Source organism: Cetorhinus maximus, chromosome 14, assembly GCF_964194155.1.
Source record: "Cetorhinus maximus chromosome 14, sCetMax3.hap1.1, whole genome shotgun sequence".
NCBI classification, from domain to species: Eukaryota; Metazoa; Chordata; class Chondrichthyes; order Lamniformes; family Cetorhinidae; genus Cetorhinus; species Cetorhinus maximus.
The window spans coordinates 25035179-25056281 of record NC_135892.1 but is presented as its reverse complement, the minus strand read 5'-3'; the positions used below and the strand labels follow the sequence as shown (position 1 = coordinate 25056281).

The 21103-nt window shown below is 48.2% G+C and overlaps 1 protein-coding gene across 1 annotated transcript; it reads right to left on the bottom strand.

Annotated features, from left to right (window-relative positions):
• Positions 1-266: 266 nt before the first annotated feature.
• LOC144689534 (cystatin-like) lies at positions 267-18209 on the bottom strand. The gene is made up of 3 exons (XM_078556700.1): positions 17965-18209; positions 2572-2688; positions 267-522 (listed from the first exon to the last, which is right to left on the bottom strand). Exons 1-3 carry the CDS (start codon positions 18172-18174, stop codon positions 433-435), a joined length of 417 nt encoding a protein of 138 aa, XP_078412826.1. The 5' UTR covers positions 18175-18209; the 3' UTR covers positions 267-432.
• Positions 18210-21103: the final 2894 nt, after the last annotated feature.

Here is a 21103-nt window from a genome sequence, read left to right as displayed (position 1 = left end):
TTCCTGGTACAGGGTAATCACCAGAAGTTTGAACTTCTCGGGCAATTCCCGTGCAATCCTTACATGGAGACTTCCGGGGGCTCCCCCAACACACCTTCTGGGGTACCTCCCAGGTACAGCATTTGGGGATTGGAAGTTATGCATCATTCTAAAACAGGTGGTCTGAAAACTCCACAGAGAATCTGCATCATAGCCATGCAATGAAATGGCAGCATAATAACAAGCCATGGATAGTTGAAACAAGAAATTAACAACTGGAATTGTCATGGTGTGTAGACATATGTATTGTTTAATGTAAAGATTTGATTGAAGCTGTTTGATAGGTTAGCTGGATTGTGCAATTGGAATGCACACAAGCCCCCTTGCCTGCTGTGAAATTAGTCAAGTTGCTGGATTGAGTCGAGGCGACGAGGGACACACAATGTTCACCTCCTATTTGTTGACTGGGTTGCAGTCGCTGCGCAGAAGGTCTCTTTCATAACGCCAGAAAGCATTCAACACTTCGAAATGGCAGAGAAGATTCTGAAATTAAAACAAAAAAAAGCATAATATTTGCAATTTTCATTCAGATTTAATTGGAATCAGCAGGACTGGTGGGTACAACTGGTTAACATCTTTCACCTCTTACCCCAGAATGAATGTGATTTTTTTTCTCTGGTCTGGAAATCTGTCTGCGCCTCTCCTGATCTGCTAACATGACTTTCACAGAAATCCCATTGATTTCAACAGAGTGCCTGCTGCACCCTGCAAGGAGTAAAGCTAGAGCAGGAGGAGCCCAGAGGAATTTGCTAGCCTCTCCCTTTGCTTGTTGTGAATTGTGTCCGAGGCACTTTGCCAGTCTCAATCCAGAACAAAGCCATTTGGCATGAATCTGATTGTGTTTGTACTGAAATAATTTGCACAAGTGAGGAGATAGGCGGTTAATGCAGGTTGGTGGAGCAGAGAAGGAGCATTACTCTCTAACTAGCTACCATGTTTGATGTGGATGAGCTACACAGACACTGGGCTTCCCTCATTGGCAGTGAAGGTGCTGGTCATTTTCTTCCTATGTAACAGAGAGATCTGCCTCCAGTCAGCATGAACATTTCTCCCAATTAAAATTAAGTCAAACGTTCAGGAAAAGTCTTGCATTCAATGCTCCTGACTGACAGCTTCACACAGTGGGAACATTTGTCAGGAATGCAGGCTCCTAGGGCTGATTTTAACTGTGTGGGCTGCAAATTGCACGCATTGGCCTCCACGCTGTTTTGCACTCCCGTCAAACAAAGCTGAGCCTTTTTAATGTTAAATTGCATAATTCTGGCTGCTACCTCTTGTATATTTTTGCATTTGGAATAGCTATGGTACCAATATGAGATTTTTCTTTGCTTAATTTGTTCGTCAGAGCTCAGCTCACTTTTGCCTCTGAATCATGGGTTCAAGTCCCCCTCCAGAGACTTGAGTATATATTCTTGGCTAATATTTCAGTCTCAGTCCTGCGGCAGCTTTAGAGATAAAAACAGAAAGTGCTGGAGATACTCAGCAGGTCAAGCAGCACTCGTGGAGATAGAAGCAAAGTTAACATTTCAGATTTATGACCTTTCATCAGAACAGGCAAAGGTTAGGAATGAAATAGATTTTAAGCAAGTGAAAGGTGGGGGTACAAAAGGGGCAGTGTGCGATCGGAGAGAGCAAATGGCAAAAGAGCTGGTGGGCGGGGCCAAAGGCTGTAGCATTGGAACGAATAATGAAACAAAAGATGTGTCTAGATGTTTCTCCCTCCTTGGAAGCTGCCTGACCTGCTGAGTATTTCCAGCATTTTCTATTTTTATTTCAGATTTCCAGCATCTGTAATATTTTGTCTTTGTAGGAGTGTTGGAGGTGCCGTCTTTCAGATGCGATGTATAAACTGAGGCTCTGTCTGTCCTCTCGGGTGAATGTGAAATATTCCTTGGCCTACGGAACAGGGGAGTTTTCCCAGTGTCATGGCCAATAGTTATTCCTCATTACTTAATTGGCTGTAAAGTGCTCTGTGACATCCCGAGGTTGTGGAAGGTGCTGTATAAATGCAAGCCTTTTTGTAATGTCTTCTCACACTTGGAAAAACAAAACAATTAAGAAAATATTAAAGTATCACTTACTTAATCTTTTATTTTACTTAGCCTTGAGTCACTCTGCTTTTTTCTTTTGCGCTATTGTTTCTGAACTTCCCTTTCTCTTCCTTCTTGTGTTCCATTATTTATATTTGTTGTGTATGTACTTTTTTTGCCAGCTCATTCTTGCCCCACTTGGTCCCATTTCTCTTTCAGATTCTTTTATCAATCTTCCCTTCCCACAAGTCTCAGCTGCCCAGTGTCTCATGTGCTGAGATCCTCAGTGATAACATAACATCTTGCATATAAATGCTGTTCTCCCCTCTTCGCCATTCCCCACACACTCTTCATGTATTTTATGTAGGAAAATTCTTTGCTGTTTCTGTTTTTTCATCTAAATTGAATACCTACCCCACACTATCCCCCACCTCCCAAATGCAAAAGAACAGGATTACCTCAGTTAATGATCCACCCTCTCCAGAATAAGAGTCTCTCTTACCTCAGACCTTCCTGCTGTCTCGACTCTGGAGCAAGATGTCAAATTTTCATCATCGCCCTTCCTGCACTGTGTCTTTCCCAGCTCAACAACCAGAATGTACAATATTCCACCAATATCCTAGCAAAATACAAATGGAAACAATAATTTATTCAGCGGGAATCACTTGACTGCAGTCTGTGAACCATATCTACTGCCCGCAGCTTCTGAATGCTCCTTAATACTAAATTCTAGCTGTCGCTGTCAATCATGTTAGTATTGGCAAAGCAGTCATTCCCAGTTGCCATAAGCGTGTTAATGCAAGTTTCTGGTCCTGTTCACATACATTGAAAACAGGCTATGGGAACAGACACTCTGTGCTGAAAGGAAGCATTTAAAAAGGCACCAGGGGCAGAATTTTTCCCTCATCGGACGGGTGCACCCCCAACCTGAAAGGGAGAAAAATAGTGTGCGCTGATGTCGGGCAAGCGTCCTGACGTCATCGCACACTGGTGCGATATTTCAGTCAGTGGGCGTGCCCGGGAGTTGGCAGCGTGCCCGCCAACAAGTAAGAGGGCTGTAAAGCAAATTAACTAATGAATTCAATATAACTTTTCCCTGCCCGTCCAACCTTATGGTTGGCGGGCGGGTGAAAAGGCCAAGCGGCCTTTGGATTTTTGAGGAAACCTCATCCACGAGTTTTCCGCTGTTAATTAAAAATAAGATAAAAATTTTTAGGACTCATTTTCAACATGCCCCCTCATGACAGAGTCACATGAGGGGGCATGTTTTCCTTCTTTTTGAAAACTTTATTTTTAATGTGAAAAATCTTCAGCTCTGCTGAGGCAGTTCTCTGCCTTCAGGGAGCTTTCAATGAGCGCACCCGGGCTCAAGTGCTGACTTCCGTGCTCGCCCTCCTCCCCCCGCCCCACCCCACCCCAGCAGCGCTGAGCGTTTCAGCGCGCGTTTCATGCTGGCTGGCCCTTAATCTGCCCGATCGTGGGCTGCGGTCTATTCCGTGGCTGCTCCCAGGCCCACCCGCCACAGCTGCCCGACGAGGTGAAAGTTCTGCCCCAGCTGTTTTTGAAGACTATCTAAGGGTGAAGTTAGCCTTGACTTGAACTGTGAGAGCTCACATGTGGCAGCAGAAATTTCTGCAGAGCTGAGGCTTCTCAATACACTGTCAGAAGGGCAGTAGTGCACACCTCCCCTTAATGTACAGAATTCTATATCTGATGACTGCCACATGCCACAAGCAGACAGGTGCACGCCAGCTGCTTCCATCTTATCGACAAGGGTGGTAGGGGCTGGCGGGGGTGGGGGGCACGCTCTGTTGAAGTGGCTAAGAGAGAAGGCACCGCACCGGTCTTTGCACTGAGTGATTCACTTGGGTTAATTCTATTGATGATTGTGTGCTTTGTAATTTATTAATAACAAGCCTGGCATGTGAGCTTCCATTCTTTAATGGTAAAACTGGGAAAGAGGGAAGGAAAGCCATGTTCTTTGAATGGGGACACTGAGACCAATGGAGAGATGTGTTCCATACATTGTCAGTTAAAAAGGAACTATTCAAGATTTTGTGTTTAATGGAAGTGTTCTCACAATCAGAGCAAAGCGAGTTCTGGAGCATGCAGTCCTGCTAGATAAGCAGCACTCTAGCGGTGTGCCTGGATCAAATGTGCCCTGGCATACACATCATCCTAATGAAAGTTTAGACCCCTGAGCTGATCCCAGCCACCTGCCTGCTCAGTATGGGCGCTGTTTTGCTCTCCATCCTCCTCCCCCTCTTCCTCCACCGTTTCCACCTCTCCGATGAGTTGTGTCAGTCTAACATCTCACCACGTCCCCTCCTCTCTGGAGGGCCATGTTATGTAACACGCTGCAATGCAGGAGTGTACTGCAGAACTCTAACCAACTGGTCCAGGCACTGGAACCACAGAAGGCCAGTGGTCTGCTCAGTGGCATTCCTTGTGGGCAGATGGCTTCAGTTGTGATGCCTCTGTGCATCTGTTTTGGGGTCATGTATAGAGGTGAGTCTCTTCGAGAATGCTAGGATCCATATTTGGAGCTTAGATGGTAGCATGAAGTGTTGTGGCACCCTGGACTGCTGAAGGATGAAGGTGTATTGGCAGTTATCAGGATAACAAATCTGTAAAGCTCTTGTTGTGGTTGCAGACCACCTGAATGCCAAGGTAGTGGGAAGCCCTTCCTATTGATGAGTCTCACTGGCCATTCGCTTGGTAATTTGATGGCCACAATCACTGATGTCCTGCACCTGCAGGAATCCAGTGATGGAGGTGAATCCCATTTTGTTCCTGTGAGGCCCCATTTGTCTGAAATGTATGTACTGCTCAGCTCTTGCAAATAAGGCATCAGTGACCTATCAGATGCAATGGTATGCTGATGCTTGCAAGATGCCACCTAAGTCCGCACCTGATCCTTGGAATGAGCCAGAAAAGTTGTTCAAGGCTACAGTGACTTTCACGGCTACTGGCAGGGCATGACCATGTGGTCTCAGGTCTTCCTGAACTGGAGAACAGATCTCACTGATCATCTACCTAGATAGGCACAGTCTCCTGCAGTCCTGATTGCCTGGCAAGTCCAGGTCACTTCTCCTTCTGCAGCACACTAGAGGCAGAGGGTATGGCCTCCAAAGCCTTCCTGTTCCTCATTCCTCTTCTCTGCCCTCCTCATATATGAGGGCCTGTGATGATCCTCATAGCTACTCAACCCTACCTCCGTGGACTTTAATCTCACATCCAGCTGTTGCTTTGCTTGTGGCCAGCTGCACTCAATGATGACTAGAACACCCCCGCCCTTCATATCAACCCATGATTCCGGAGGGTTATTAGCCCGTCCACTGACCAAGCGCAAACAGGCTACTTGCTTCACCAACTCACCTCACCCAATGGCACCTGTGTGCCTATGGATGAATGCTGCTCTCAGCCATGCATCCTTTTATGGGCTCATATAATTGAATGGCACTGCTTTGGTTGTTTCCAGGGGTGGATTTACAATGAAACATGCCGTTCCATGGCACAGTACCCCCAAATGACAGAGGGGCCCCAAAATGATCGGTGAGTGACATGTGAGTAAACACTTTATATAAAGTTTAAGGTATGTCAGTGCAGCTTGGCCATGTGGGATGTGCATCTTGCGGGATGTGGGAAGTCATGGAGGCACAAAGTGCCCTCAATGGCTACATCTGCAGGAAGTGTCATCAGCTGCAAAAACTTGAGCTCCGGGTTGTGGAACTTAAGCAGTGGCTGGAGTCACTGTGGTGCATCTGCAACGCTGAGGACTATGTGGATAGCATGCTTAGAGAGGTGGTCACACCGCAGCTAAGGAGTACACAGGCAGAGAGGGAATGGGTGACTGCCAGAGTATCTAAGAGAAACAGACAGGTAGTGCAGGAATCCTCTGAGGCCATCTCTCCCTAACCGCTTTTCCATTTTGGATACTGGTGAGCGAGATGGTTCCTCAGAGGACTGTAGCAAGAGTTAAGTTCATGGGACCATGGGTGGCTCAGCTGCACAGGAGGGGAGGAGGAAGAGCGGAAGTGCTATAGTGGTAGAGGATTCCATAGTTAGGGGAGCAGACAGGCGTTTCTGTGGCTGTAGACGGACTCCAGGATGAAATGTTGCCTCCTTGGTGCCAGGGTCAAATACGTCACAGAGCAGCTGCAGGGCTTTCTTTTGGGAGAGGGTGAACAGCCAGAGGTCATGGTCCACATAGGTAGGAAAAGGGATGAGATCCTGAAAGCAGATTTTAGGGAGTTAGGAAGGGAATTACAAAGCAGGACCTCAAGAGCAGTAATCTCAGGATTACTCCCAGTGCCACACGCTAGTGAACATAGGAATAGGAATATTGACCAGTTCAACACGTGGCTGGAGAATTGGAGTAGGAAGCAGGGCTTTAGGTTTCTGAGGCATTGGAATCAGTTCTAGGGCAGGTAGGACCTGTACAAGAAGGTTGGGTTACACCTTAACAGGACTGGGACCAGTGTCCTCGCAGGAAGGTTTGCTAGTCATGTTGGGGAGAGTTTAAACTAGATTGGCAGGGGGATGGTAACCTGGGAGGAAATTCAGAGAGTAGAGGAGAAAAACTGGCAGTGGGAAGTAGAGAAATATTAACTGATAAGGAGGATATATCAGAGAGTAGTATCAAGAATACTTGGAGAGTTTGATAGAATTAGAGTGGGCTAGAGTAAATCATTAGATGGGGTCAGAGCAAGGGCAAAAGTTAAAAAGCTTAAATCAGGATTAATATGCATGTGCACGAATGCATGGAGAGTGTGGTTAATAAGTTGGGTGAACTGCAGGCACAGGCTGACAAATGGAATTATATTATTGCTATAACAGAGACCTGACTCAAAGAAGGGCATGACTGGGTGTTAAATATGCCTGGGTACAAGGTGTTTAGGAGAGACAGAAAAGGAAGAAAATGTGGGGGAATGGCAATATTGGTTAAAGATGGCATTACAGTGCTGGAGAGAGAGGATGTACCAGAGGGGTCAAGGACAGAATCTCTCTGGCTGGAGGTAAGGAATGAAAAAGGTGCAATAACATTGATCAGTGTAGTATATAGACCACCTATTAGTAGAATGGATGATGAGAAACAAATTTGCAAAGAAATTACAGAGAGGTGCAAGAGTTATCGAGTAATTATGACAGAGGACTTCAATTAACCAAATATAGACTGGGATAGGAATAATGCAAAGGGACAAAAAGGGCAAGAGTTCCTGGAGTGCGTTCAAGATAATTTTATGCAGCAGTATGTTTCCGGTCCGAGACAGCAGGAACTGTTGGACCTGGTTCTGGGGAATTAGTTGGTTCAAGTGGATCAAATAAGAGTGGGAGAGCATTTAGGGGACAGTGGCCATTGTATCGTAAGGTTTAGGTTGGTCATGGAAAAGGACAGGGAACAATCCAGAGCAGGGAGAATTCATTGGGGGAAAGCCAACTTCGATGGAATGAGAATGCATCTGAGTTGAGTGAGTTGGAACCAAATGTTGGCGGAAAAGCCGGTGGCTGAACAATGGGCCACCTTCAACGAGATAGTATTGCAGACAATATCGAGATATATTTCCTTGAAGGAGAAAGGTAGGACAAATAAATTTAGAACACCCTGGATGATGAGAGAGATAGAGATGAAGATAAAAAGGAAGAAGTATGTGTATGACAGATGTCAGGTAGAAAATACAATGGAGAATCAGGGTGAATATAGAAGGACCACAGGGGAAGTGAAAAAACTAATCAGAAAAACAAGGAGGGACCATGAAAAGGCTGACAGCTAACATAAAAGGGAATCCCGAGGTCCTCTATAAGCATGTAAATAATAAAAGGGTGGTAAAACGAAGGGCAGGGCTGATTAGGGATAAAAAAGGAAACTTTCATGTGGAGGCAGGAGAAGTAACAGAGGTATTAAACAAATACTTTGCATCTGTCTTTACAAAGGAAGAGGATGCTACCCAGGTGGAGGTGAGAGAGGAGGTAACAGGTGCAGTCGAGGAGTTTACAATTGGGAAGGAAATTGGTTAGAAAAGCTATCCTTACTTAAAACTGATAAGGCACCGGGACCGGGTGAGATGCATCTGAGGATACTGAGGGAGGTGAGAGTGGAAATTTCAGATACACTGGTGATGGTCTTCCAGTCTTCCTTAGACATAGGGGTAGTGCCGGAGGACTAGAGAATTGTGAATGTTCGAAAAGGGGTGCGAGGATAAAACTGACAACTACAGATCAGTCAGTTTGACTTCAGTGGTAAGGAAACTTCTGGAAACTATAGTTCGGGACAAAATCAATAGTCACTTAGACAGGTGTGGGATAATTAAGGAAAGCCAGCATAGATTTATTAATGGAAAATCATGTTTAACTAACTTGCTGCAGTTTTTTGAGGTGGTAACAGAGAAGGTTCATAAGGACAAGGCTGTTGATGTGGTGTATGTGGATTTTCAAAAGGCATTTGATACAGTGCCACATAACAGACTTCTGAGTAAGCTCATGGAATAAAAGGGAAAGTCAGCACTTAGGTAAGAAATTGGCTGAGTGACAGAAAACAGAGTAGTGATAAATGGTTGTTTTTCAGATTGGAGGAAGGTTTGTAGCGGAGTTCCTTAGGGGTCAATGTTGGGACTCTTTCTCTTCTTGATATATATTAATGACCTAGACTGTGGTGTGCAGGACATGATTTCAAAATTTGCAGATGATACAAAGATTGGAAGCATTGTCAACTACGATGAGGATAGTCTTGAACTTCAAAAGGATATAGACCTATTGGATTGGGCAGACAAATGGCAGATGAAGTTCAATGCAGAGAAGTGTGAGGTGATTCATTTTGGCAGGAAGAATGTGGAGCGACACTATAAAATAAAGAGATAAACTCTAAAGGAGGTGCAGGAACAGAGGGACCTCGGTGTATATGTACATAAGTCATTGAAGGTGGCAGGGCATGTTGAGAGCAGTTAATAAGGTATATGATATCCTAGATTTTATTGATAGGGACACTGAGTGCAAGAGTGAGGAGGTCATGTCAAACATGTATAAGACACTAGTTAGGCCTCATCTGGAGGGCTGCATCCAGTTCTGGGCACCATACTTGAGGAAGGATGTGAAGGCATTGGAGGGAATACAGAGGTGATTCACAAGAATGATTCTGGGGATGAAGAATTGTAGCTATGAGGATACATTGGAGAGGTTGATTCTGTATTCCTTGGAGAAAAGAAGGCTGAGAAGAGACTTGATACAGTCATTCAAGATCCTGAGAGGTATGGACAGAGTAAATAGTGAGAAACTGCTCCCTCTCAAGAGTACATCAAGAACTAGAGGGCACAGATTCAAAATAGTGGGCAAAAGGAGTAGAGATCGTGTGAGGAAATTTTTTTTCACCCAGAGGGTGGTTGGAGTCTGGAACAACTTCCTGAAAGGGTGGTGGAGGCAGGTTTGATCGAGGCATTCAAAAGGGAATTGGATTGCTACCTGAAAAGAGAGAATGTGCAATATGTGCATATGGGATATTTGCCTTTATTAGCTGAGGCATAGAATATAAGAGTAGGGAGGTTATGTTGGAGCTGTACAAAATGCTAGTTAGGCCACAGCTGGAGTATTGTGTGCAGTTTTGGTCGCCACACTATAGGAAGGATGTGATTGCACTGGAGAGGGTGCAGAGGAGATTCACCAGGATGTTGCCTGGGCTGGAGCGTTTCAGCTGTGAGGAGAGACTGGATAGGCTGGGATTGTTTTCCTTAGAGCAGAGAAGGCTGAGGGGGACCTGATAGAGGTATACAAAATTATGAGAGGCATAGATTGGAAGAAACTTTTCCCCTTAGCGGAGGTATCAATAACCAGGGGACATAGATTTAAGGTAGGGGGCAGGAGGCTTAGAGGGGATTTGAGGAAATTTTTTTTCACCCAGAGGATGGTTGGAATCTGGAACACACTGCCTGAGAGGGTGGTAGAGGCAGGAACCCTCACAACATTTAAGAAGTAGTTAGATGAACACTTGAAACGCCATAGCATACAGGGCTACGGGCCAAGTGCTGCAAAATGGGATTAGAATAGATAGGTGCTTGATGGCTAGCACAGACATGGTGGGCTGAAGGGCCTGTTTCTGTGCTGTATGACTCTATAACTATGTTATGGGATAAGGCAGGGAAGTGGGATTAGGTAGATTGCTCTTTAGCGAGCCAGTGCAGACTCGATGGGCTGAATGGCCTCCTTCTGTACTGTAAAGATTCTGTGATTCTGAGTGCTGAACTGTTGGAAGTGCCGTCTTTCAGCTGAGAGGTTAAACTGTCTGCTTGGTTGTGTACAAAAAATCACCTGGCAGTTTCCCCCCACTCTCAAGAAACTATAACAAACCATTACACAATTTTGCGAGTTTGATGCGGCTGGAGCGAAGGGTGGGGGGAGGGGAAGAGCTAGGGGGAGGAGGATTCGGGATCAGCAGCCTCAGTGCGCTTCAGGCAATGTAGATGGAGGGCGGAGATCTGAGAGACGGGGGACACTCTCCAGTGATGACCCTGTAATAATGCCACCTCTTGCAGCTTTTAGATTCACCCTTCTGTGGTTGTGCGGTTGAAGTGTGTGGGCTGCTTTCACCAAAGCGCTGCAGGTTTCAGTCATGTAGAGTGAGTACAATGAATGCAACATGGTTCCAGGGAGAGGAATGGTGACACAGTTATATCTTTCAGAGGCGCCAGACTGCATTGCTGGGCAGTTAGTTTTCAACGTAGGTCATAAAACAAGAGGGGTTGGGGGGAGAGAGAATTGATCGGGATGCACAGCCCATTCATTTTACTGCATAATAACCCTTCTCTTTGTGGGCAATAAGGCAGCAGGGCAAGAAAGCCTGAATATTGTAAAGACGGATTGGAGATCTGAGTTGAACTGAACAATGACTCGGAGGACAGTGGGGGACAGAGCATGAGGCAATGGGGATGCCATTCCATTGTGGTGCTATTCATTCAGAGGGAACCAGGTGGGAAAGGGGGTAGTTTTGATGTTTTCTTGAAGCTTTAGCCCTTTTCGCTGTGTGTGTTAATGAGTGTTCAGGCTGGCACTAGAAGAGCAGGGGAACTTCCCCTGCAGTCCTGCTATCCATCAACCAGCATCACAAAAGCAGGTTATCCAGTAAAGGTCACATGTTGTTTGTGGAAGCTTAAGACCATAAGACGTAGGAGCAGAAGTAGGCCACTCGGCCCATCGAGTCTGCTCCACTATTCAATGAGATCATGGCTGAGCTGATAATCCTCAACTCCACTTTCCTGCCTTGTTCCCATAACCCTTGATTCTGTTACTGATTAACAATCTGTCTATCATGGCCTTGAATATACTTAATGACCCAGCCTCTACAGCCCTCTGCGGTAAAGAACTCCACAGGTTCCTGTGTGCAACAGTGATTGCGTCTCAACAGTATTTTATCGGCTGTATTGTCCTTGTTCATGACCACCAGAAGTCTCAAAGCATTACTACATTTCAGTCATTCTTTTAAAAACTCCAGCATAAAGACAGGGAGAGAGATTGAAGAGAGTCACAGGTTAAATTAACCCGGAGACCGCTAGTTGGGAAATTACATGATGACCCCCCCTCCCGCCCACACCGCCTAATGTATTTCGAGAATTCTATTGTCTACTTCATGGGCAGAATTTTACGTCCTGGGGTGGGCATGTGCCCGACCCGACCGGGCGTAAAATAGCGCGCAATGTCGTTGGTTGAGCGTTCGGACTTCATCACACACTCCCACGATATCTCGCTCGGCGGGAGCGAGCGGGTGCCGGAGGCATGGCTGCCATTAATTAAGAGGCCACTTACGGCCATTAAAAACCCAATTGACGGCGAATTTTCGTGGTCAGTGCGATTTCGTGCTCGTCGCACAGGCAGGCAGCCAGCTGGCAATTTCAAAAACCACATCCACGGGTGGGATAAAAAGGATGAGCAGCATTGCCGGTGTCAGTAGAGGGGAATTTGGTACATAGTTTGCTGCTGGTTGCTTATTGGTACTTGGCAGCTTCATCTCTGTTCGGGGCTTCATTGTTAATATTTCCAGGCTTCATTTCGGGACGCATTGGTGTCTCCAAAGGCCCCCGGAGGATTCTGACTGTGTGAACCCTTCCAGGTATCAGACAGCCTTCCATTATCTTGGTAATGGGGATTGTGGTCTCCGCTGGTGGCACCTCCTCTGCGGAGGAAGAGAGGGGCAGAAGGGGAAGGAGGCCAGGTATCCCCATGCAGCTTCCAGGGGAGGGACCTGTGGGAGGAGAGGCGCAGGCACAAGGGGCGCAGGGCCAGCAGGTAGTCCAAGGCGGAAGGAGCCACACAAGATGCCACTATCCTGCTGGCAGGGCTTACAGGCAGCGATGCAGCTACCTCTATATATCTGAGGTACAATGCTAAAGAAGGCCCCTTCTCTCAAGGGAGACCCTGACCTCTCTTGGTCAGATGATTGGGCCTGAGATCAGCTCCGACTATGTGGGTCGACACCCTTCAACTTCTATGTCCCCGGCTCTTTCCAGGGCTCAGTGGGGGATCTTTGTGGAGTCTCCCAATCAGCTGTCCATAGTTGCTTCAAGCTGGTGACAGAAGCTCTGTTCAGGCGGGTACTGTCCTTTATTCTTTACCGTACGGATGAGTCCAGCCAGGCTGAACAAGCCAGAGGCTCCGCAGTGATTGCTGGGTTCCCCACATCCAGGGTGCAATCGACTGCACACATGTGGCCATCAAGGCGCCAGCAGGTGAGCCCGGTGCCTTCACCAACAGGAAGGGATTCCACTCCATGAATGTGCAGATAGTGTGCGATCACAGGATGCAGATTCTACAAGTCTGTGCAAGGTACCCAGGTAGCTCCCATGGCACTTACATCCTCAGACACTCCCAGGTGCCGGGGCTCTTCAGTGCTCCAGTCTGACTGGATGGATGTCTGCTGGGTGACAAGGGCTATCTGTTGAAAAGGTGGCTCATGACGCCTCTTCACCACCCAAGAACAGAGGCACAGCAGTGTTACAATAAGAGTCATGCCTCCACAAAGGAGGCAGTGATAGAGAGGACCATAGGTTGTCTTATGATGCTTCCAATGCCTACCATACACCCCAGAGCGGGTGTCACTGATAGTGGTTGCCTGCTGTGCTCTCCACAATCCGACATTGGCAAGAGGGAACCCACTGGAGGAATAGGATCTTGACACAGCTGCACAGGCTACAGGTGATGAGTCCAGTAGTGGGTCCAAAGAGGAGCACGGTGAGGGCGTGAAGGCAGAACTTGGTAACCACCAGGGAGGCAGGGACGCCAGGGATGCCTTGATCCAACAAACCTTCAGCTAGGCTCCCAAAGATCAGCTTCTACCTCATGCCAGGGCTGCCGCCTCCATCCTGGATGCCTGAAATGACCCTTTCATTTGCACCTAAAGTCCACTCAATGCCTGTGCAATAAAGTACCCAGTCACTCACATCCAGCATTACATTCTGGCATACCCTGCACCAGAACAAAAAAATGTGAAGCATACTCAGGCCATCAGAACCAAGGCAAATTTAATGTTATCGTCACATTGAAATAATTATGACGTTACAATTACTGGTGTTGATGTCCACACCAGCAGACATATAAACCAAACATAACTGAACAGAAAATCACCCGTGAACTGTCCCTCTCGTGCTCATCGTGCCTTAAACTTATGTTTGCAAGTGCTACATCTTGGTGCCCCTGCCCCTCGCTGGCACCAGCATTGGAGGCAGCCTGCTGACTCTGGTGTCTTATTGGTAGTGACTTATTGACGCCCTTGGCAGTTGTCCTCTGGCCAGTGGAGCCTGTGCTGGCCTCGCATGGGAGGGAGCGTCCAGTGCCATGGCTGGCATCTCCCCAGTCATTGCAGCCTCATCAGATGCCACGGTCACTGGCAAAGGGGTGGAGGAGCTGCTGCCGTCATCCAGAGCACCCTGAGAAGAGCCTGCAGAGGCAACAAGCAGCTCGCGCGCCAATGTGAGGTCGCTCTAGACCTCCCTGCTCACCATTGATGGATGGGGACCTAGCTGGACACTGGGTGCCTCATCCATCTCACACACTGACACTGACCACCTGAGGTCAGTGTCTGTGTGAGGGCTTGCAGATCCGAGCACAACCCCAGGAACCCCTGATTCTGCCCCTGGAGATGCCTCTCTATGAGAGTCACCACTCTGTCAATGGAGGAGGTAGTGCGCTCAGTCATGAGGGACAACGCCGTGCTCATGCTCCGTATGGACTCCTCCACAATGGAGACCATGGCACGCAGACCTCATGGATCTCCACCAGATCCTCCCACGCGTCTCGCTGGACATCCAGCTTCTGCCGCCTAATGGACGACTCCAGAGGCCCATCATCTGCCTTCAACTGAGTACCATCCTGACCCTCTCCAGTCCTCCGACTGCCGGTGCCCTGGGCACTCTCTGCCTCCGGCTGCATCTCAAGCAATTGTGAAGTGCCCTCACCAATGTGCAGTGACATTCTAGCCGCTGGTCTAATCCCACCGAGGTGCTATTATCTGCACTGGTGCCTGCTTCAGAGAGCGGGTGTGGCGCAGGTGCAAGTGAAACCCGGTGGTCCTCCGGCATCACGGGTGACCCTTTGGGGTCCAGAGAGCGAGCGCATGCTGGAGAACAAGGACATGTCATTAGTTAAAGTCTTCACACTGTCACTGTGCATGCCAGGCACCCTGGTGAGACAATGGAGATCTGCATCATGGTGTCATCATCTTTCAATGATCAATGGAGACTCCAGGTTTGAGGCTCCCACCAGTGAAGAGATTACACTAGAATAGTTGCACAATCCAAAACTCACCTCTGTGCACTGCACTCTTACCTTCTCTGACACCCCCACCTCTCCACATCCGATTGCACAAGGAGCGTGCCAGCTCTCGAGCTCTAGTGCTTAATTGGCCCAACAGTGTGAAATCACAGTCAGGGGGCCAATCGTAGGCGGTGAGCCATTTCCCGACCACTCCCGGTCCCGCCAACCACGCCCACCCGCCAACCTCAAAATTCTGCCCCATATATTGATGCATTTTAAAGGTCAATAAATAAGTTGTGAGGTGAGAGTGGGTATAAATTAGCTGCTTTATAAGATTGAGCTTAACCACGGACTTTAATCTCTATCCTGAGTGTTTAATCTATTCACCATATCTTATACTTCCGATAAACATCGGATGGTTTAGATTATAGTAATCGTCGCTGTGACAGTTTTCGATCTGAGAAATTGGCAACAAATTGAACATGAAATGAGCTAAAGGGTCAATACTGAGATGAAACATGCAGTGCAGGGTCAACGATATCAGAAGGATCATCGCCTTTGTTTCTCTCTTCACAGAAGCTGCTTCACTTGCTGAGTATTTGTAGCATTAATGTTGATCCTTGAGGCATTTAACTGGGACAGATCCATTCTCAGACTACAGAAATTGGTCCCTTCCAATTAAATTATTTTATTGCTCGAGATTGCACCGGGTCCCGTTCCACAGCCAGTCGAAAGCTCATGTTTTTCGCAACATGAGCTGCTCAATAGAAGTTCCTGTAGGTTTGGCTTGAATTCACAACCTCGGCATTGCCTCAATCCTGCCTTTAATGCGCCACGTGCCAACCGATTGTGCCACGAGGGCAAACCATTGCTCATTTGCATACATGTTTTAAGTTGCATCATCTTGTTAGAGGCACTAAGTTTTTTCGATTGAGTGACGTGAACTGAGGTTATATGATCGTGTGCAGGAGTAGTCATGTGACTGGGGAAAAGCCAGTGAAATAACTAGCTTTGGGTTGTGTCCGGGGTGGAGTGGGTGCAAAAATGAAGCTGGGCACAGGGCCCCACTAACTGTAAATCCGTCACTGGTTGTCTCCCTGCTATTTTGCCACCTCATTCCACTTGGCCTGTTCCAGAGCCCGTACCTCCCCTCGAAGTTTCAGACCAATCCTCAAAAAGGGGACAACAAGCTCAGTAACAGGCTTGATTGGTCTTCACTCCGATTCAGGTTGCTTGTGGGGTTCCGCTCCAGGGTATGGGGGCCAGATAGTTGAAACAGAAAAAGGAAAGAACTCAAAGGGGGCTAGAGTTTGAAAGGGGAGAGGGTCTATACTGGGACACCAGACTGGAGAAAGCTGCAGCGGTTAGATTGGGTGAGAGAGTGGATAGATTTGTAAATGACCACAAGGATTTTCATCCAATATGTTGGGGGTAGAAGAAGGAAGAACAGTGAATGAGATTTGGGCCAAACTGTTATGCCTTGTCCGGGAGCAGGCTGGGTGGTGGTGGGGGATGGAGGATAAAATTAGGTGGAGGGGTGCCGTGTTTGTTGCATTCGGGCCTTTGATAGTGTTTTATCAGTGGGATGGCCACTTCGCCAACTGGGGAGCCCACCCAGTAAAACTTGGAGGCGTCCTTACGTACTGAGGTGGGGGAGGATCCCTCTTGATCAGGCACCTGTGAGCTATGGAGGGCACCCCCAGCGGCAAGGGTCGCCCTCTCTGGAAGACCATCTCCCTCCCATGCTCTTGCCAGGGCCCGCACAATTGGCCCTGGTGATCCATGATCCCAACTTAGCTCCACTCCGGGCCTGCTCTGGGGCCTGTTTCAGTCCTAGCAGTGGCCACCACTCCCAGTAGTGTTGCTGCTTGTCCTCTGATAAGCCGGCAGCCCTTGGAGGCGGGACATCCTGCCTCAGGGCAGGGGAGTGGAAGCCACGACGTCAGGCAACTGCTTGCCCGAACAGCATAAAGTCATCTCCAGTGTGTTATTTCTTCCAGGGCTATAGTGCTTAGCCTATCCACCTCATCAATTCTGTTGAAGAGTCATACGGACTCAAAACGTTAACTGTGTTCCTCTCCGCAGATGCTGTCAGACCTGCTGAGTTTTTCCAGATATTTTTATTTTTGTTTCACCTCATCAATTGGATGGCTGAGGTTGCTAAGCCACCAGGTCAGTACCCAAGATCTCCTGGTGCATAGCTGCCTGGGTTGCCCACCCTCTCAACATCCATGAGTTTAAGCCCAATATCCTGAAGGGCTTCCACCGCTGCTCACCAGTGTGCACTCTCACTGTGCTGCCATTTGCCAGTGCTGCTGGGAATATAGAACCACCTAGCATCATAAAGCCCAACTTCGCACTCAAGAAGATCATTACATCACAGGTCACAAGGTGCCACGGCAACCAGACGTCGGAGACACTGGCTGTTTGTGAAATGCCATTTTCCTGATCGATTTGACTAATAACAACAAAACAACTGGTTATATTTATATAGCGTCTTTTAAGGTAGTAAAGTGTTCCATGTTGCTTCACATGAGGATTATCAAGCAAACTCTGAGCCACATAAGGAAGTATTAGGTCAGATGAAGAAGGCGAAGGTTTTAAGGTGTGTTTTGAAACAAAAGCCAGGCATGGAAAGGTGGAGAGCTGTAGAACACAAGTTCCAGAGTTTAGGGCCTTGGCAGCTGAAGGCACCAATGAAGTGATTAAAATCAGGGATTCTCAAGAGGCCGGAATTAGAGGGTCTCATATATTTCAGATAGTTGTAGAGCCAGAGGGGATTATAGAAATAGGGAGGGGGGCAAGGTCATGGAGGGATTTAAAAACAACGATGAGAACACAGATAAAACACATGGCAGAAAACACCGCAAATATTTTAGGTAATTCTCCTTCAATACAACATTCTCTTTGTGCAATGGGAGCAGGACCCAACTTGCTAACAGGGTGGCGGGGGAGGGCAGGAATAACATGAGGGGTGCCACCCATTTGAAGCCAGTGGGTGGCCCCCCTTGTGAACCTTTAGGGTGCGATGAAGTCAGGATGGCAGTCACGTGACCTTGCAAGAAGCGATAAGCCAGGGGTGTTACCCTCGTCACTTTCCCTTCCCTGTTGTATGCAGGTTTCACCTTACCATTTAAAAGGCTCCGAATCCTGATTCAGTTACCTGTGTTTGTGCTGACACGACCCGAGTGACTTTGAAGAGATGGTCATCATTTGAAAACGTGTTGAAAGATTCCACTGCAAAATCTAGTGAGCTCTGGACCTCCTCGTTATTAGGATTAATGGGTTCAGATTGTGGCCCCTCATTAATGGCAGAGACTGAAATGAGAACGATGTTGAACAGAGCACAGCGACACTGCCAGCTGACAGCCATGTTTCATGAAGTGTAGTGACTCAACAGCAAACAGCAGGCGTTTATTTGCTCAGTGGCTAGAGTGCGTCAGACTCATTTGCATTAAGAACAATCTGATACTGGCTTGTATACTGCTGGACAGATTAGCCTATTCTGCACATTATACGGTGCTGATTGATTGATTGGGGATGAATAGCTAAAATGCAGATGAGATCAAGCACTTTAGTTCCTTTCTGAATACACTCATTAACTGAGTAACAAATCACCAGTTTAATAGGCCATAACTTCTGAGCTCCAGGGCAGAGTAACTGGGGGTACCCCAAAGATGTGCTAGGGAACCCCCAGCGCCCCTCCCACCCCCACTCACAACCCCCCACCACACCGCTTCCAGGGAGGTTTGCATGGCGATTGCCCGGAGGTGAAAACTTACCCTGTGCTGTTGCCCTGCACTGGGAACCATCTGAAGATGCGATTTAAATCGGAAACTTCGGGTGGCCCTGACTGTGTTACATCAATAGTTACCCAGAAAAAGGCAGAAGAATTAAAATCACTTCTAGCTTCTGGGTAACTGTTGTACTGACCCGCACCAACCCACCACAGGACACCCTCCGCCCCCCCAACTAGCACCCCCCCCCCAACAGGGACTAACCACTGCCACAAAGTCTCCCTGCCCCCACAGGAATCCCCATGCCCACAGCATTCCCCCCCATGGGACTCCCCACCATGGGGACTTCATCCGCCCCCAGCCAACTGTATTTCCCCCTCAGGACTCTTTCCCCCCACACCGACACTTGCCCCCACCCCCCATCCAAGGCCCAACTCCTGACTTTCACTGCACTGCCCACTCCTCCATCAAGACCTGACCCGACCCAACCCTTCTTGATGCCCAGCCCGATCCCCCCACCCCAAGGCCTGACTTGACCCTCTACCGATTCCCTGCTCCATGAGCCCCAACCAGACACGATTGCCGCTCCCCGAAGCCTGACCTGACCACCATCCCCAGGTTTAGGCTATGCCTAAGTCCCACCCCCAACAAGGCCCAGCCGCCTCAACCACAGAGGCCCAACCAATCTAACCCACCCGCTGAGGCTCAACCCGACCTTGCCCAACCCGAGGCCTGACACGACACCACCCCCCCCAACCCGAGGCCTAGCCCAACTCCTCCCACTGAGGCCCGAACGCCCACGAGGCCTGGCCCAACCCAACCACCCCCACACGCGAGGCCCAATCTGACCCAACAACCCCCTCCCCAAGGCCTGACCCGAACACTCTCAAAGCCCGACCCCACCTCTAAGCACAACCCAACACCCCCCAACCCCCCCACCCAACCAAACCACCAAATCCAGACCCCACTTACCTTATACACTTAGCTTCTCCCTGGCCTGTCAAAGACCCTGGCTGGACCTTTAGTTGGTTTATAGCAGGTTGTGCCATAAAGAAGGGAGCATGGTCTCCTTACGTCTGACTGAGCTGTCCTCGGTGCAAGGCCTGGGGGTGCTCTGCACTGCCCGCATCGCACCCAGCTAGAGCCAGAAGGTCGGGCGAGATAGGATCGAAACACATTTCAGGTAAGAAAGTAGGAGCAGCCCAGATGTTACCGATTTTACCGGTTGCTTCTGTTTTGCCCAGTCATTTCCCATATGGGTGACTTACGCCGTTCCAAAAACAGATCCATAAATTTGAGAAAATTTTCGACCAATTCATAACAGAAGCAGTCAGTTGATTGCCCTCCTTGGGAGAGAGAATACTAGCTCAATGCATGGAGGTGCAATGCACTGAAGAGAACTCAATCTTCCCGGCCTTTTTGGCATTTGCAAAGCCTTGCACTGAGAGGAGTGCCCTGGTAGCCAACACCAGTTTCTGGAGAGCAGCAGCCAAAAGTTCCTGAGTCCCAGAGGTTTTCCTGGTTGCAGGGGGATGTGGGGAGTGGGGAATCTGAAATACCTTGATCATATTCAAGTGCTCTTGAGACACTTATAGGCTTTCCCAGTTCTTTGCCAAGTGCCAGTTCAAACCCCAGAACTCACTAAAACTCCTCAGACAGCACCTTCCAAACCTGCTACCGTCTAGAAAGACAAGGGCAATAGACAGTTGGGAACACCACCCTCCAAGCTACTCACCATCCTGACATGGAGGTATATCGCCATTCCTTCACTGTCGCTGGGTCAAAATCCTGGAACTCCCTTCCTAACAGCACTGTGGGTGTACCTACACCACATGGACTGCAGCGGTTCAAGAAGGCAGCTCACTGCCACCTTCTCAAGGGCAATTAGGGCTGGATAGTAAGTGCTGGCCCAGCCAGCGACACCCATATCCCATGAAAGAATATTTTTTAAAAAGAGAGCCACACAGGGGCAGAGAGACTGGAATGTGAGGCCTTCAGGTGAAGAAGGGAAGGCCCTCCCCAAACCCCAGTTGTAAAGCTAATGCTGCACTTACTCCAGGTCCATGCCGCACTCTACTCGCTAGAGTTCCAGATTTCGTGGGGTGCATGGAGGCCTGAGGCAGCAAGGTTACTGACCTCCATTTCTTCTCCGTGGAAAATCCATGTGTTTCCCAAAGGCAACAAAAAGAAAGAGAGGCCCTCCACCAAGCGGAACTTATTCATGACAAATTATTAGTAGGGGCCAAGCCCAGGATCTGAATCAAATATTCCTGTGCAACTTTACAGTAGGGTGTACATTCAAACACCAGATTGCATATTATTAAAAGTTTGTGTCTAAAGGAGAAAAAAAGACTTTTACTTATGTGTCTTTCACAGGCTCAGGTGGTTCAAATGGCACGATAGCCAATGAAGCATACAGTAATTGCTTTATTAATGCAGCAGCCAGCTAATGAAAATTAATGAATTGAATGAGCAGGTCATTTATTTTAGGTGTTCCTTGAGGGATACATGTCGGCCAGGACACTGAGGAGAACTACCCTAGTCCAAATAATGCTGTGAAATATT